The sequence below is a fragment of the Crocodylus porosus genome, unplaced genomic scaffold, assembly GCF_001723895.1.
Source record: "Crocodylus porosus isolate Cpor-Errol unplaced genomic scaffold, CroPor_comp1, whole genome shotgun sequence".
Classification (NCBI taxonomy): domain Eukaryota; kingdom Metazoa; phylum Chordata; order Crocodylia; family Crocodylidae; genus Crocodylus; species Crocodylus porosus.
Window position 1 is genome coordinate 9,872,187 of NW_017728920.1, and position 14,804 is coordinate 9,886,990.

The window sequence follows — 14,804 nt, forward strand, 5'->3', positions numbered from 1 at the left end:
CTAAGTGGACACTGTTCTGTCTGCCTGTCCCAGTGAAATTGGAAAGATGCACACACAGACACCTCAGCATTAGCTAGCATACCACATGCCTAGGGTCCAGGGGCCTGGGGTCTGTGTTGTGGGAGATGGGGATCCCTTCCTGAGCAGCCAGCAGTGCGGCAGGGTAGGGCAGGGGAGAGCCAGGCAGACCCTGCCATGCCTGCAGTCTCCGCCAGAGCTCTAACTAGGGAGCAGAGGGGTGGGGCCAGCCCTGCTTTCTGCAGCAGACAGCCCAGCCCAGCACAGGGCTGAAAAGCATCTGGGATGCTGAGGGACTCTGACTTAACTTAAACCAGGAAAGGGGTCTGGGACAGACATTGCATAAACCTGTCTATCTATAAAACTGGTTTATCTCAAACCAGTTTCAGCCATTTTGAAACTGGTTTCTGTGGACTGAATTTATGTTCTGTTACAGGTTTAAACCAGTTTCTGATCATTTAAACTGGGTTATATGTAATGTCTGTCCTTAGCCTAGGGGATAGAGAAGGGGCTGTCTGTGAGGGGAGGGGAAATGGAGGTCCCAGGTTGAGGGAGCTAACTGTGACTGAGGGGAGATTGGGTTTTCACAGGATCATTTATGAGGGACAGGTGGTCTGAACATAGGGGAAGGGTTTTGCCTGTTTTGTTTTACTGTACTATCAAAGCATTTGTTCACTTTTCCTGTTTTATTTGTTCTTCCTTGTCTTTCTGCTTTACCAAAGTGTCTGTGGTAACTGTGATTAACTGTGTACTAACTGGGCGTTAGTAGCCTGGGCAGACCCCTTCAACAGAGCACGGGACCAATAAGCTTACACAAAACCAGGGTGTATATCTCTGGGCTCCACCCCACATGCCAGGGTTTTGTCTCAAGTCAACACAGAGAAAACATGTGACTGGAAGGATTTTACAGTGTGCAAAGTACTGTGATAATAGCACACAAGATACTGACTCTTCTTTGTCTAAAAACTGAAAAAGTAACTAGGATTAGTCATATGAAAACAGACAGCTTGTGATAGAAGCTAAAGTGCCAGCCGGGGGACAACGTTTAAAGAGACAAACATGGGAGAGAATCAGACATTTCCTCTTGGTTTTTAACTTGTTTTCCTAAAGTTGTTTTCAGTTGTGCTATTTTGTTTTCAAAACTGATTTGCCAAATGTGTGAATAACCCACCTCCACTGCCTTGGAAACAAAGCTATTCACCATGCTTTTGGGATCTGATTTTGAACTTCATATTTGACACCAAAAGTCCAGTGCCAATCTCCTTTGAAACAAGGGGTTAAAAACCAGGAGCCTGCCTTACCAAATTCTGGCTCAGGTATGTTGCATTAACAGCATCTAAAGCAAGTGTTCCTTAAATCAAATGTGAACAGCGTATATGTAAAATCATTTACTTTTGTTTAGATTACAAAATGCCCAAGCCAACAAACACCACACTCCAAAAACTGAAAGCGCATGGGGCGAGGGGGGTTGGTGCTGGTAATCTCTGTTACAACACAAGCAAGTACTCATTGAATGGGTTTATTTTCTAATTTGTATGTTCACATTCAGAACAGCTCTCGAGCTCCCGGCTGTCAGAAATCATTACTAAATCCACCAATTCAGTCAATGCAGTGTACATGCTGATACCAAAGGTAGAAAAGATTGTTGTAGCAGTTTTTTTCTGTGCGACTGAGTTTAATTTCACGCTGCTTCTTAGTTTCAGTGGTGATGAGTGGCTGGGCAAGTTTCTAATGCAGTCCCTGGACTCCTACAAACCAGAAACCCGCTTTTGGCATTAGATCATCTGTGATGAAGAAAGCTGGTCTCTGCAGGCCTGGAGGTTAGTTATTAAACATCCATCTCTATACTTAAAAATTACTTATATATACAAGTGTATTTAAGCCCTTTCATTTCAACAAGATTTACCTTTGAAATAAGGCCTAGAGTATGATCTGATCTGCCCTGGTGGTAATGGTTTCTAATGAATCGAAACAAAAGAGCTATAGAGCTGAGAAATAAAACTAGATGAGAGCCTGTAATGGCAACTAACTGTAACCAGGATGGTTCAATATAACAGTTTATTTCCAAGAGTGCTCAAGAGCAGTGTAGGGTTTGTACAACAATAGGAATGTGTACACACATAAGAAATGAGATATGCAAAGCAAGAGAAATCCCTTCTGCACCACTGATATTAAACTTTTTGCTTAACTATCATGGGATCTTTCCTAAGTGGTATCATTTTAGAAACCATGAGGAAGATGCAGCATGAGCTCTGGGTTTCTACATCGCTTTATCTAACTTGGTTAGTTTCTGATTGAAGCTTAAGTAGCAATTCAAGTGAGCTAGACTGTTTAGTTGTGAGGTTTCACCCTCTAGTCTGAATACAGGACAGGGGAGGCAGATGTGTAGTTTTAATTCTTATGGAGTCTTGAGATTGATTATTGGAATAAGAAAATTAAGCAGCATAAATATAAGGTAGTCTGTCAATGAGTACATGATTATGTGGTAAAAAATAATCAGATTAGCTCAGAAGATCAGGATTAGATTTTGTCTACCTGGGCACATCTACATGAGACGCTTAAAGCCCATAAATTCTACTGTGCGTGCACATTAATGCACAGTAGCATTGATTATGGTGCATTTAGTACCTATTACAGGTACTAAATTTAATGCACTGTAATTATGGTGCATTAATGAACATGTAGGCACACCCCTTAAGAGGTAGTAGGCCTTGTCAGTCTTGTCAGGGCAGGGTGGCATTTTAAAGACTAACTGGTTCAGGAAGGCATGTTTTCATAGCTGAAAACCTACTTTGCCTACAAAACCTCATGCCTCCCTGAAGCAGTTAATCTCTGAAGTGCCATCTTACCCAGTTTTCTGCCAATCTCCATGAGCTTGCTTGCGTGATGCTGGACAAGTCCTTTCTTATTTATGCAACATGCCTCCCCTTTAAAGCAGGGCCCTCTTTCATCCTGCTAGCCTTCTTCATTCGTATTAAATATTGAATTTCAGACCTGACTAGGTACTTAAGGAAATTAAGATGGTGAGATTATAGAATGCGGCTGAAACACAGTGTGTCAAAAGTGTCATAACTGATCCAGGGGATAAGCAGAAACCATAAATTAAGCAAGTCTTTCTGAAAGGATAGTGGGGAATCTAAATTGAGATTTTTCTTCTTCTCACATTAGCCTGAGTTGTGAAGAGGCAAAGGAATAGCAAACACAGAACTAAGGGCCAGGTATGAGGGTACACATTCAAGCTTTACGAAACAGCTTGCATATTTTAAGTTGATTTTTCTAGATGGAAGACACCAGAGATTACCTCAGCACAGGTAAACAAAAAAGCTAATTTAAACAACCTTTGTTTCTCCTTCTGAAGATTTTTTGAACTGATACACTTTAAGAATTGGTATCCAGTTCCTCTATTAAAATACAGTGAGTTCACTCACATAACTGGTTAGCACCTCCTCTGGGAGCAGCTTGGTTAAGAGTAAACTGTAATATCATATATTTCTCACATCACTTTGTTAATTCCTGTTTCATGCACTCTTGTACCTTTCCTCATGCCCATATCATGGTCAGTCCAAAGAACAAGTTTAAAAAAAAGTGGAGGCAACTAAAGGCACATCATGATTTGCAAAAGGAAGAAAAGGGGAAGATGAAAAAGTACTTGGTCTTTGATAACATAAATTGTGTAAATTCTTAGCTTTAGCAAATTTTGAATTGGCAATCTTGCCCGACTTTTCTTATTATAATCTTACCTTTGTCTTTATCCCCCATCCTGTTTCCAGATGGGATCTAAAGGTATTTCTCGATAATATTCTTGTAGAGTTTGACAAGGGATACAAAGTCCCATACCAATTTAGGTAAATGAATGATAGTCCTCAGATTGCAGGTAGGATGAATTTCAAGAGGCAAAAATAGAATGCTCCAAAACCCCATTTCCTGGAATTCTTGTTAAATTAATGAAAGAGCTCTTTATTTGGAAATTACCAGCGATCACCAGGAGTCAAATACTTATTTTCGTCCTTTAATACGGTGCGTGTCCAAGGTGAAGCCCACATTCTGATTTTTGAGAACAGGTAAAACACAAGCTGCGGTACAAATATATTTTGAACCTCTGCTAGCATATTCTGAAGTGAAATATAAATGAATATCCCTATTTCTAGAAACCATATGATGAAGGGAAACATTGGACAGACAACTAATCAAAAAAGTGTAATGTGGAGGATTTTCCCTTCTAATGGCAGTGGCTTTTATTTCAAGCCTGTTTTTGTACATGAAAATATTATTACACAAAATTAAGAGTAAGCAGTCTCAAAAAGTTAGTCACTGTGAGCCAGCAGTTGTCATCTGTCTTTAATACAATATTACATTCACACAGGTGGCAAGCTCTTGATTCTAAAGCCCTTTGAAAAAAGTAATGGATAAGGCAACAAGCAATTGAACAATGTGCGTAATATTTCACATTTAGTGTAAAGTGTATGAACATGACTGAAATTCGGATAAATGAAATCTGGGTACTCAGTTGACCTTTTCTCTAACAACCAGGCTTGGAAAGATCCAATTCAATGACTCTAACCAACTTGAGAAAACTTGTGCATTACTGTTAAATCAAATGATTTTTTTCTTTGGAAGAAATGTAAGTTCCCTACTAAAAATTGTGAATGAAATATCCAATAATTTCTGTAATTAATCATTATGCAGGGAAAACACTGCCCTGCAGGAGCTTTTTTTGGAAGCCCTTCACCCCTATAATTCCTTTAGCACTGGAAATGCTTATTCGTGTGCGAGCTGCAGAAAATGGGACCCTCAAGACTGGATTGTAAGTTCAGTAAATAGTGTTGACTAGTTTTGACTGCCCACTGGTCATAGATATTATAAATATCTTTCACAGGGAGGAATATATTTGTTTTTGAACTGAAAAGTGAGATTATCCTTTGGTATAATTCCCCTTATTTTCAGCCAGGAGTAAAGCAGAACAACTTCCAATTTTGCCCACTGGTTTGTGGAATTTTCTATTTTTCCCCCTTTAAAGGTTTAACTTTTCCGTTATTTAAATGCACGAGGGAACCATTATCAGGTCTTTAATGTTCACGTTAGAAGGAAGATACTGACATGAAGATATATTAGCCACCACATTTATGTGTGCTCCTAAATACAGAAATTGTTTAATACCTAATTGTCTGGAGAGACCTGGGGGATCTGGATGTGGCAATTTGTGCTTGATACCTGCCAGTATAATCAGTATTTACCCTATTATTTGTGCTATGAGGGGCAGGGGGAGTTACATAAGGAGCACTGTTTTGGTTATTACACATTTTCGAGTCTACTCTCTTATTTAATCCTATTAGTTTCAGGAAAATTAAGCAGCAATTCTGGTTAGAAAAAGAAAAGGATGAGGAGAAAAATGAACCCCACCCCTGCCACCCTCAAAAACCACCCCCCACAAAAAAAAAAAACAACCCCTGATTGAGCAGATTCACATCATGATTTACAAAAGAAAAAAAGGCAGGAAGGAATGAAGAAGTACTTAGCTTGTGAGAACTTAAGTTGTGATCCTTGACTTTTTTGGTACTTATCAGTTCTTAAATAGCCTAGTTATGGCAGATAATGCTTGATGATAATTGTACCAGCAATTCTGATTAAAGTAAAAAGTATTAAATGCTAATTGTATTGTAGAACTACAGTAGTCTTTTAATTCTAGCAAACTTGACATTTTATTAAACATCTTCCAAAAAGCTTTAGTTCAAAATGTAAGAGGATACATGGTTTGGGACAAATAATTTTGCAGGACCCCTTCTAACAGGCTCATGACTATACTTCTGAAGTTATAATTTCTCTGAAATAAACTGTAGTACCTTGAACTTTCTCAGCGTTCCAGAAGTTTCTCCGTTTTATTAACAGTTGAAGTCGTCTAATGCTTGGCTCAAATATCAGCTTTTACTCTGGAAATGATAGGAATTGCTGCCTAAGAGGAAGATATGTCTTGCTAAACGTTTCAGGATGTGGACCTAAACCAGCGTGCTTTCTGTATTTCATAATAAAAAGGGGATTTAGACTGTTATAGCAGATTCTGACAGCTCACTTCTACTCTCATCTTTGGTTAGTAAAATATCTAAATATGTCACTAACAAAATGCCATTGTTGAAGAAACGTGGCTTAGGAAAATGATCCTCCTTCCAGACTCTGCCTCAGCTTTATTTAGCAGTCTGCTAGTGCAGAAGCTATGACAACAGTTTTCTCTTGCAGGAATGTGAAGAGCAGATGTGCTTTTGCAACCAAAAGTTTTTATTCAAGCTTCCAATTTTGGCTTCCCCTGTTCAGTGATGACTGGTGATAAATTGAAACAGCTGGAAGACATCAATGAGCCAGTTCTTCCCAGGCCTAAACCAAGGACTAGGGAACTGAATATCCGTATATGTTTTGAACAGAAAGCTATAAAACTCTACAATGTTCTAAATTGGGTTCCATATGACAGGAAGTACCAAAGAAAGTCATTTGAGCCCCCCAAGGAAGCTCACTTATTTGAGTCTTCTCTTTACAACAAAGCACTGCAGACAAAAATGTTAAATGTTCTGTTAATATGAAGCCTGGAGTCCACAAAAAGTGAGATATACCAGAAGTCCATCAAGGTTGGGTCTGGAAGAGATCCTCAACTGGCATCCTGTGTGAAATGCACCCCTGATTTGATTAAAGGCTAGTCACTGCTACATGTGCATTCAGTGTCCTCAACATATCAAACATACAAAATAAAAAGCATTTTAGAAAGATTTAAGATTATAAATAGGCTATCTTTGTCACCACACACTTCAAAATTGGATAAAGTTTGGCTTTTCAATGGTAACTGTTGTATGGTTGTGCATTACCTCATCCCTTGAAGCCTCAAAACCAATATGAAATTCCAGTATCTTAAGGCACAATTAAGCAAAAATGGCAACGTCCCCATCCTACTGTCCAAGAAATAGATGTAAAGGTGTATTACTAAGACAATATAAGAAACATTTTTTAAAATGGACACACTCTAAGTATTAGAGACTTGGAAAGCAGATCATGTTTGTTATCAGGCTGCTCTGATGCACAAATGTCCTGACACATCAGTGCTAAAGCACCTAAATTTTAGATGACTGCTGGCTCACATTTGCAGGATTTAGAGCCAAATTCACCAGAGACATAAGTAGGAAGACAGTTGATAAGTCAGTGGAATCTGGGCTCATGGCAATGGGAAAAAAGGGGTAGTCTAGACCAAAGGTAGCCTGTTACCCAGAGAAACCAACCACGCCCACAGTTCAACAATAGTGGTCAGGCACTCAAGAGCAAGGAGTTGGCTGCTTAGGAGTGTGAGGATTGGTTTTAAATGCAGCTCTCCTTGCAGAATCCTTCCTTGAAATGTGATTGTCCATTTTTATTTCACCATTAGCACACTGAAGCTTACATGGACTCTATAAATGACACACTGGCTTTCCATGCTGATCAGAGATTCTATGGAGAAAAAGAGCACTAAACAACATTTTCTCTTATTTCAGGCTCTGACCTGTATTTTGTTCTTCTTTCATGTAAAACCCACAGAAGTTTAAAACCATAAAATTCTATGTGTATAAAATGTAAAAGGTTATCTTAGAGGCAGCTAAAAGGATGCTTGTCCACAGATGACACACTGGATGCATCTGGAAACTGTGGTGGACTGTTAGTCAATTGTAAATTGTAAAATGTGAAAGGTGTGTATTTTACACAAACTGAAGTACAGAAGAGAGGGACAAAGTTGGTATCATTTAAACTCCGATAAACTGCACGGTCTTCTGAACTCCTGCCCACGTTCATGGATCCATTTGTTGGATACTAAAAAAAAGAATATATAAAACAAACACATTATACATTAAATCACCAGGTTGATAGTGGTCATTTAACTAAAATATACAGTATTTATCAGTAGATCCACTAGGAAAACTTATTTCAAATAACTATGGCAGAAAGATTTCACTAATGCTTGACATACAGAGTCCTGAGAGGGAATCCTTATCATATTTGCAAAACAAGGAAAATGCATTAAAAGTAGCCATGTGAGTGTTAAGCCCCCTCTAAAAACATTTGGTGGTTTTCTCCATATTGTACCCCATCAGCAGTGATATAAAGCATATATAAATTAAATATTCAGAAGAATAAGAGGGACTACATACCCCATTTGTTTCCAACTAATACTGGACAGGCTGCATGCCTTGTGCTGTAATCTCCTTCTCCACTTGGAAAAAGATTATACCAGAATACAGCTGTTCCCTGAAAATGACAATACTGATTCAACATTTTCTGCTAAACATACATAGAGTTGCTTCTACATTTCCACAAAAGCTTCAACAGCTTTTTTAAAACTCCACAAATAATACGTTTACGTATATTATTCTGTATTTCTTCTACTCTGTTCCTTAGGAAGCTTGAAATTGAAGTTGTTGTCTTAAAACTATTTCTTCCATTTGGTATTAGTCCAGTGAAATTTAATGTCAGCTTGCCAAAAATCTGTTTTTTCTTAAATCCTTACAAGCCTACTATTAATTTGTTAATACAACAGAGATTTTAAAAACACATTTAAAACAACAAACATTTTGCAAAATGCTATAAAGTTGTACTTTGAATTACCAGTTCCACACATGCAGTTTTAACACAAACCTAGCCATAATTATGCAGGGTGGTAGAATGAAACTGAACAAGCACACCCAGATTTGTACAAATGTGGGTTTATTTATGTGATTAGCTCCACTCAAGTCCCTGGTCCTACTCAAATGAACAGTTACTAGCATACTTAAGTGCTTGTCCCACTGGTGCCTTCTCTCTCCTGCAACAGGCTCACCTTGGAAAAATGTTATTTCATATATCACACCTAAACATACAGTGTCTTATCTGGAAGAGAGGAAGACAAGAACATCTAAAGATGCATCAAAATTCAAACCTACCTTTTTAGGCCAAACACTAGCTCCTACTTCAGGAAATACAGTAGCTCCCCCTGCTGACACATCACTCATCTATAAGAGGAAGAAAAATGCAGCCTTTAGCCAGTGCATTACAAAAACCATTTATTGCAGCAAGAATTTAAACTATTAAACAAACTTCATTTCTGACTTCTTTTTAAAGAGAACAGCTTAAGATATGGCCATTAAAGAAGGTTAAAATGTGTCCATATATACTACTGAGCAGTTATTGGCTACTGATACTTAAAGAAGATGGTGCACTGAAATCATTCAAAAAGTACAGAACATGCAGGAAAAAAACAGTTTTTTTGGCACAGCAGATTTGCCAAATGTTTCACTTACATAAAACAACCAAGTAGCAATTCTGTTGCCTGTTCCCAATTCCTTAAAAGCATCTGGTTCATCTTTCTGTGAAAAAAGCAACACATATTTAAAGTTTTCATTGTAACTGCAAATGCTGGCAGTGACACAGAGCTGCAAGAGGTTTTTTTGGTTTTTCTGCAGTGCCAGCACCAGTTTCTTTTGTGTATGGAGACAGTAAGAAGTGTAACATTATGCGTAAGTACTATCTGAAATAAACCAAGAGTTGATCTATGGTAGATTACTACTATGAAAAAGTTAATGCCCCAAATGAAAAAGTCCTTGGTCTTCAAAAAAGTGGCAGCCTTAATCTATTTTTCTTGAGTAAACACCCACCCTTATCTTCTTTTCAGTTATGGCTGGGCAAAAGAAAGCTTTTATTTGGTTCCTAGGCTCAGTGGGAAATGTACTAAGACATGACTTTCTTGTAAAGAAACTTTACTGGCTGTCTTCAGGGCTTGTTGAACACCCTTCTTATTTTGGGTTGTCTGTTCTCAAATGTTAGTTTCCCTTTTCTTGGTATGTGAAAGTGACCTTGGGTAGAGTCACCATAACATGCCAATTACTACACTGTGCAGTTATAGTATTGGTTGGGCTATTCAACTCTCTGTATTATTTTTCACTTACATTTTAAGAAAGCTTTTTAACTATCTGTTTATCTGAATTCATTTAATGTTACACCCAGTTTCTCAGATGTAAATGTCTGGCTATAATCCCTAAAACTGCTACTGGTAGGACTGAGATACAGCATGAATAAAACTGTTCAGTTCAACAACGTATTATATAAAAATCCAAGCCCTCTATGTGTTTACGGCAAAGACCTTGCCTCCAGAGGCCTTTGGAGTAGCAGTCTGTTTCCTCTGCAAGTACTGAATATTTTATTACAATTGGAGAGTCCTAAAGGGAGATGCATCAGCAGCTGAGCATGCTGTAGGGCATTTACGTCACATCCTGATTTGCCAACCTAGTTTATCAAGACCAGAACTGCTTCTAGCTCAGTTAGTGAAGATCAGTCAGTCAAAAAGGCATGTCCAAGCTACAGATTTACTAGTTCTCTATGAAGTAAATAAAAACATTTCTGATTCCCTGTCTTTATGCATCAATATGGCAACTAGAACCAAATGAGTCATGATGAAGATCAGCTTTTGGAAGTACAGTCTTTTTATGTTTGGAATAAAGAGGTACTGTGTGCATTATGGGCCACAGAATTACTTTCTAACAGTTCAGACTAATTACTGTCACACACACGCATGTGGGAATTTTCCAGCATCCACCCACAGATACCACTGTTTATTTATGTGTACTGAAGTTTCAGAAACTACTATTATGCAAACTAGATCATGCATTTGAAAAACAAAGACTGTTAATCATCTGCAATGCTTTTGAACATATACTTAGAAAGCAAAAGCGCTGATTATGCTAGGAGTACAGAATCTTTATATTAATATTTGTTGGGTTTGATTCATAGGATAATGTTAATTAGAAGGTGTTAAGCCACACTTGGAAATGTCCAGTAAGCCACCACCTGACTTCAGGTGCATTATTTTTTCCAGCAATCTGGGTATTAACTCAAGTAGGAATAGATGGGAAAATTTAAATAAATCAAGCAAATAAGCACAGACTGGGAGATGGAAAGGCTTTTACAGCTACTGCCATCCAATTTCTCTCTCTTGTTAAGATTTTAAAGGTCTGTATAAAAACCACAATATTTAATGAAAATGTGAATTTAGTTTTACTGAAAGGTGCTGAACTGTCAGCTTGAGAGAATGAAATTTCCTTTGTCAGGGGTGCTCAAACCCTGGCTCATGGACTAGATCCAGCCTGTTGGACTCCCCATGACTCTGGAAATTTGGCAGCAGGGAAGTGGTGACATCACTGCTACTGCTTCCCACCAAACTGCCAAGTCCTATACACCTGACTCAGCCCCAGCGGTGCCAGCCCCTGTGCAACTGCATTGGGCCCATGGACTGGATCTGACCTGCAGACTGATCTGGCACTGCTCTTCTGGCCTGTGGGGCAAAAAGGTTGGGCACCAGTGCCCGACATTACTATTATAGCATGGGCAGCTGCAATACAAGCCAATGCGTCTCCATCTTACATGCAGGGACCATCTCTAAAATAAAAAATATAATTACATCTCTAGACCAAAGTGAGTCAGTGGGAGGTACCAACTGTGACAGCTGTTGCCTGAAGTCACTTCATAATTTTATATATGCCAATAAAGCAGCCATCAGATAGGGACAACTTAAAAGTTACTACAGAGTTTGATTTGATTTGCACCAGTAACTAGAAATAAGTCTTTTTTATTATCAATTTGCAAGCAAGCCATTCACCTTGTCCATCTCCCATTTCTAAATGCAATCTAATATCTTAATACCAACTAGGTTTTTGTTTTTAATTTTGAAAGGAAGCAATATTACTGTTCTATAATGCTCAAATGATTTCCGTTCAGTTGGTGGTTTAGAAGGCTTTATTTACTCAAATGGATTAGGAGAGTCGAGGAACTAAGAAATTTAACACAAAAAGCTAAAGGACAAACTTTTGTGCCACTCAACAGTCCTAGACTTTAATAAGTTACTTTCTCCCTTTCATCTTTTTACTTGCCCGTGCAAAGTCAAAGTGGGGTTCATACTGTCCTCCCACTCCATAATTTGCCACCTGAAAGACAGAAACATAGTGCCTGTGAAGAAGAAAGATGTGAAGGCAGAAAAACAGAGTGACTTACCCTTCCAAAATCAAAATGAGGCTCATACTGGCCTCCTACACCATAGTTGGCTACCTACAGTAAAAGGAGAAGCACAAATATCTAGTAAAGCAACACATTATGTTAGCAAGACATTACCTGAGGAAGAAGGGACAAGTGTTTGACTCTAGCCTACACATTATAAGTTTTTTTGTAAATGGAAACTTAAGCAAGTCATAGAAAACAAAAGCTTCTTCTGTCATAAGAGTTTAAAACTTACTAAATTTACTGTCATTAATCATTCAATTGATTTCAAAGAGATTTCTCATAAGCACAAGACAAGCACGTTCAACTTTCAGTTTCAAGTCTTTGAATGATTTGAGTCACCCTCTGTGGATTCTCTCAACAGCTTTCCAGGCTCCAGGAAGACGACAAACCATATCTTCATTTTCTGGTAATCAATACCAGGTTTCCTGCATTTCTCTCCTACCCTTAGGCATACCGACTCTGAACTGGGCTTCTTTTTCCAACTTTTGGAGTATAGAAAGTTTGACAACTTGTATTATCTTTAACTCCTGAGCAAGTGGACTGGGACAGTAGAATTTCTCAGGACCTGAAACTGGTATAGATTCCATTAAGGCTTGGATGCTTGGCAACTTTGGAAATTTAAGTTAATAATCCTTTGTTTTTCAGTGTTAAAAGAATACTTTGGCATGAGAAGAAGCAGGCCCAAGACTGTGGTTGTAAGCTCAACATTTCACAACTATTAGAGTACAGTCCATGTTTTCAGTGTTGTGACTAATATTTCACTCCACTTTTGTGCTATGCTGAGCAACCATTACCCCTTCAAATATTTCTCAATTTTACAGATTGTGATTAAGGATACAGTCACCTTTCTGTCCTCACCATTTTTATATTTCTTAGGACAGAACAGCCTGAACTACTCTATTCCTGCTGATGGGTGATCTATCAGTCATTTTGACCAATCTTCTTCCTTTAAGGGCTGGCTCCACTTAAGAGCTCCTTCCGCCAACAAATAAATAGTACTTAGCTTACACAAAGCTGTCAGGGCAGATCAAATTATATTCAAGACATCCTTATGTCACTCAAAATCCATTTTCTCCTTTAACTGGAATGTCATCCATTCAAGACTAAGCTTAGTTTTAAGTATCATCCTCCACCTACCTCTCCACATTTTCCTTTTATGGCCATTATGGCTTCCATTTTACATACTCAAAACCCTACACTTTGGTCTGAACCTTCTTTCATCTTTATGAGTTTTGCATACTGTGGTATGCCTCCCTTCAGGATCAGCAGTCATACATTTTAGGCCCTGTAATGATTCACAGTAAATGTTTAGCTAGGGAGTACCATATTTGCTCAAACATAAGGTCCCCCCCCCACCCTTTCCCCCAAATTAGATTTTATATATGGAAAATGTATATGTCTTATAATTTTTCCAGGTATAGAAACTAATTATTCAAGGTTTGACTTGAATTTGTCCCCCTCCCACTGCTACAGCAGGAAAAATAAATCTGGGGGATCAGGTACCCCCTGTGCCCACTTGCCCCCTCAACTTCTTCCCCCTGCACCCTCTTCCCCACCTTCCTTACTGTCAGAACCTGCTCTTTCTGAGTGCGTGGAAGTGAGGAGCAAGTCTGAAAATACAGACCTTGAAATAAACAGCTGTAGTAATTTGCATATAGTACTCATAGACTTAGTTCATCCAGAATTGTTATATTTTACCTTTTTTGAAACTGCTAACAGTTTTAGTATAGGTACTTCATAAACATAGTTTTAAGCAGCAGTTTGGCACCTAGTTCTATGCATGATATTAGTCCAAAGCCAAAAGGCTCCTGATTTACCATACAGCTCACTGGACTGGGCCCCAGCAGTCAACAACATTTCAAGCCATGATGACCCCACAGCTCAGCATGTGTTCACTCCAGATATCCCCCACAAAGGAGCCATTTGCTACTCAGCTCCCACTTATGACTGGACCCAAGTGTTCTTGTCGTGAGCTCTAGGATGCTTGAAAAATTTCTATGAGAATGAGGCACAGGATAACCTGGTCTGGCTTCACCTCCATGAGGGGCAAGGCCACACTAATCATATGCAAAAAGATGAGGGAGGGGGCCACAGAGGGATTCCAAGTGAATTGTTTAGGGCCCTATTTGGTGATGTTTTCCAGGCATTTAACACTGGTGAAGAAACTGGAATAATTGGAAATGAGAAAGAAAGGCACAGCTCAGGGAGTAAAGAGTAAGTAAAAAAACATTTGTAGTAGCTCACCATAACTAGGAAGGGTCAATGCTGAAGGGGACTGTTTTTAATGGGTACCACCATACATCTTATTCAGATAGGTTACATTGCCATTTATTTTATAGTCATGCTCAGCGCTGGTTGCATTTAATCAACTTCTGAGTTGGTTTCTGTTACTGAGCATGTGCTGCTTTCAACAGCAGTTCAAAGATAAACAACATATTTAATCTGGTATCTTTGCATCTAAGATGAAGGACTTTTCCCCACATACTCATTGTGGGGGGAAACTTTGTCTTGTATTTGAATAAATATGGTACTGTATATCATCAACAGATTTGGGGATCTACTACATTCTCAGACATAGCCAACTGCAGCTAACCATTATTGCACTTAAAATGAAACATGCAGAGCCTCTTTGAACTACACATGTTGAAATCCTTTCCACATTCTAGACATAAAAATAATTAAGAATATAATACTTCTTTTCTGTAAGAGACTTTTTAATACTGAGAGATTTAGAGGAACCAACCTCATTCCCAAAT

The 14,804-nt window shown here is 38.6% G+C and overlaps 1 protein-coding gene across 3 annotated transcripts in view; it reads right to left on the reverse strand.

The window, feature by feature from the left end:
• Nucleotides 1-5,692: 5,692 nt before the first annotated feature.
• The window catches only part of P4HA1 (prolyl 4-hydroxylase subunit alpha 1), a 54,171-nt gene continuing 45,059 nt past the window's right edge, over nucleotides 5,693-14,804 (reverse strand). For 2 of the 3 annotated variants that reach the window (XM_019538574.1, XM_019538572.1), the window contains exons 11-15: nucleotides 12,043-12,096; nucleotides 9,300-9,365; nucleotides 8,943-9,011; nucleotides 8,175-8,271; nucleotides 5,693-7,836 (exon numbers count right to left, since the gene is read on the reverse strand). In XM_019538574.1, the coding sequence (XP_019394119.1) occupies nucleotides 7,766-7,836; nucleotides 8,175-8,271; nucleotides 8,943-9,011; nucleotides 9,300-9,365; nucleotides 12,043-12,096 (357 nt within the window). In that variant the 3' untranslated portion in view covers nucleotides 5,693-7,765. Of the gene's footprint in view, nucleotides 7,837-8,174; nucleotides 8,272-8,942; nucleotides 9,012-9,299; nucleotides 9,366-11,921; nucleotides 11,976-12,042; nucleotides 12,097-14,804 lie in introns of all 3 variants that reach the window. The other variant, XM_019538573.1, reaches the window with a different exon arrangement.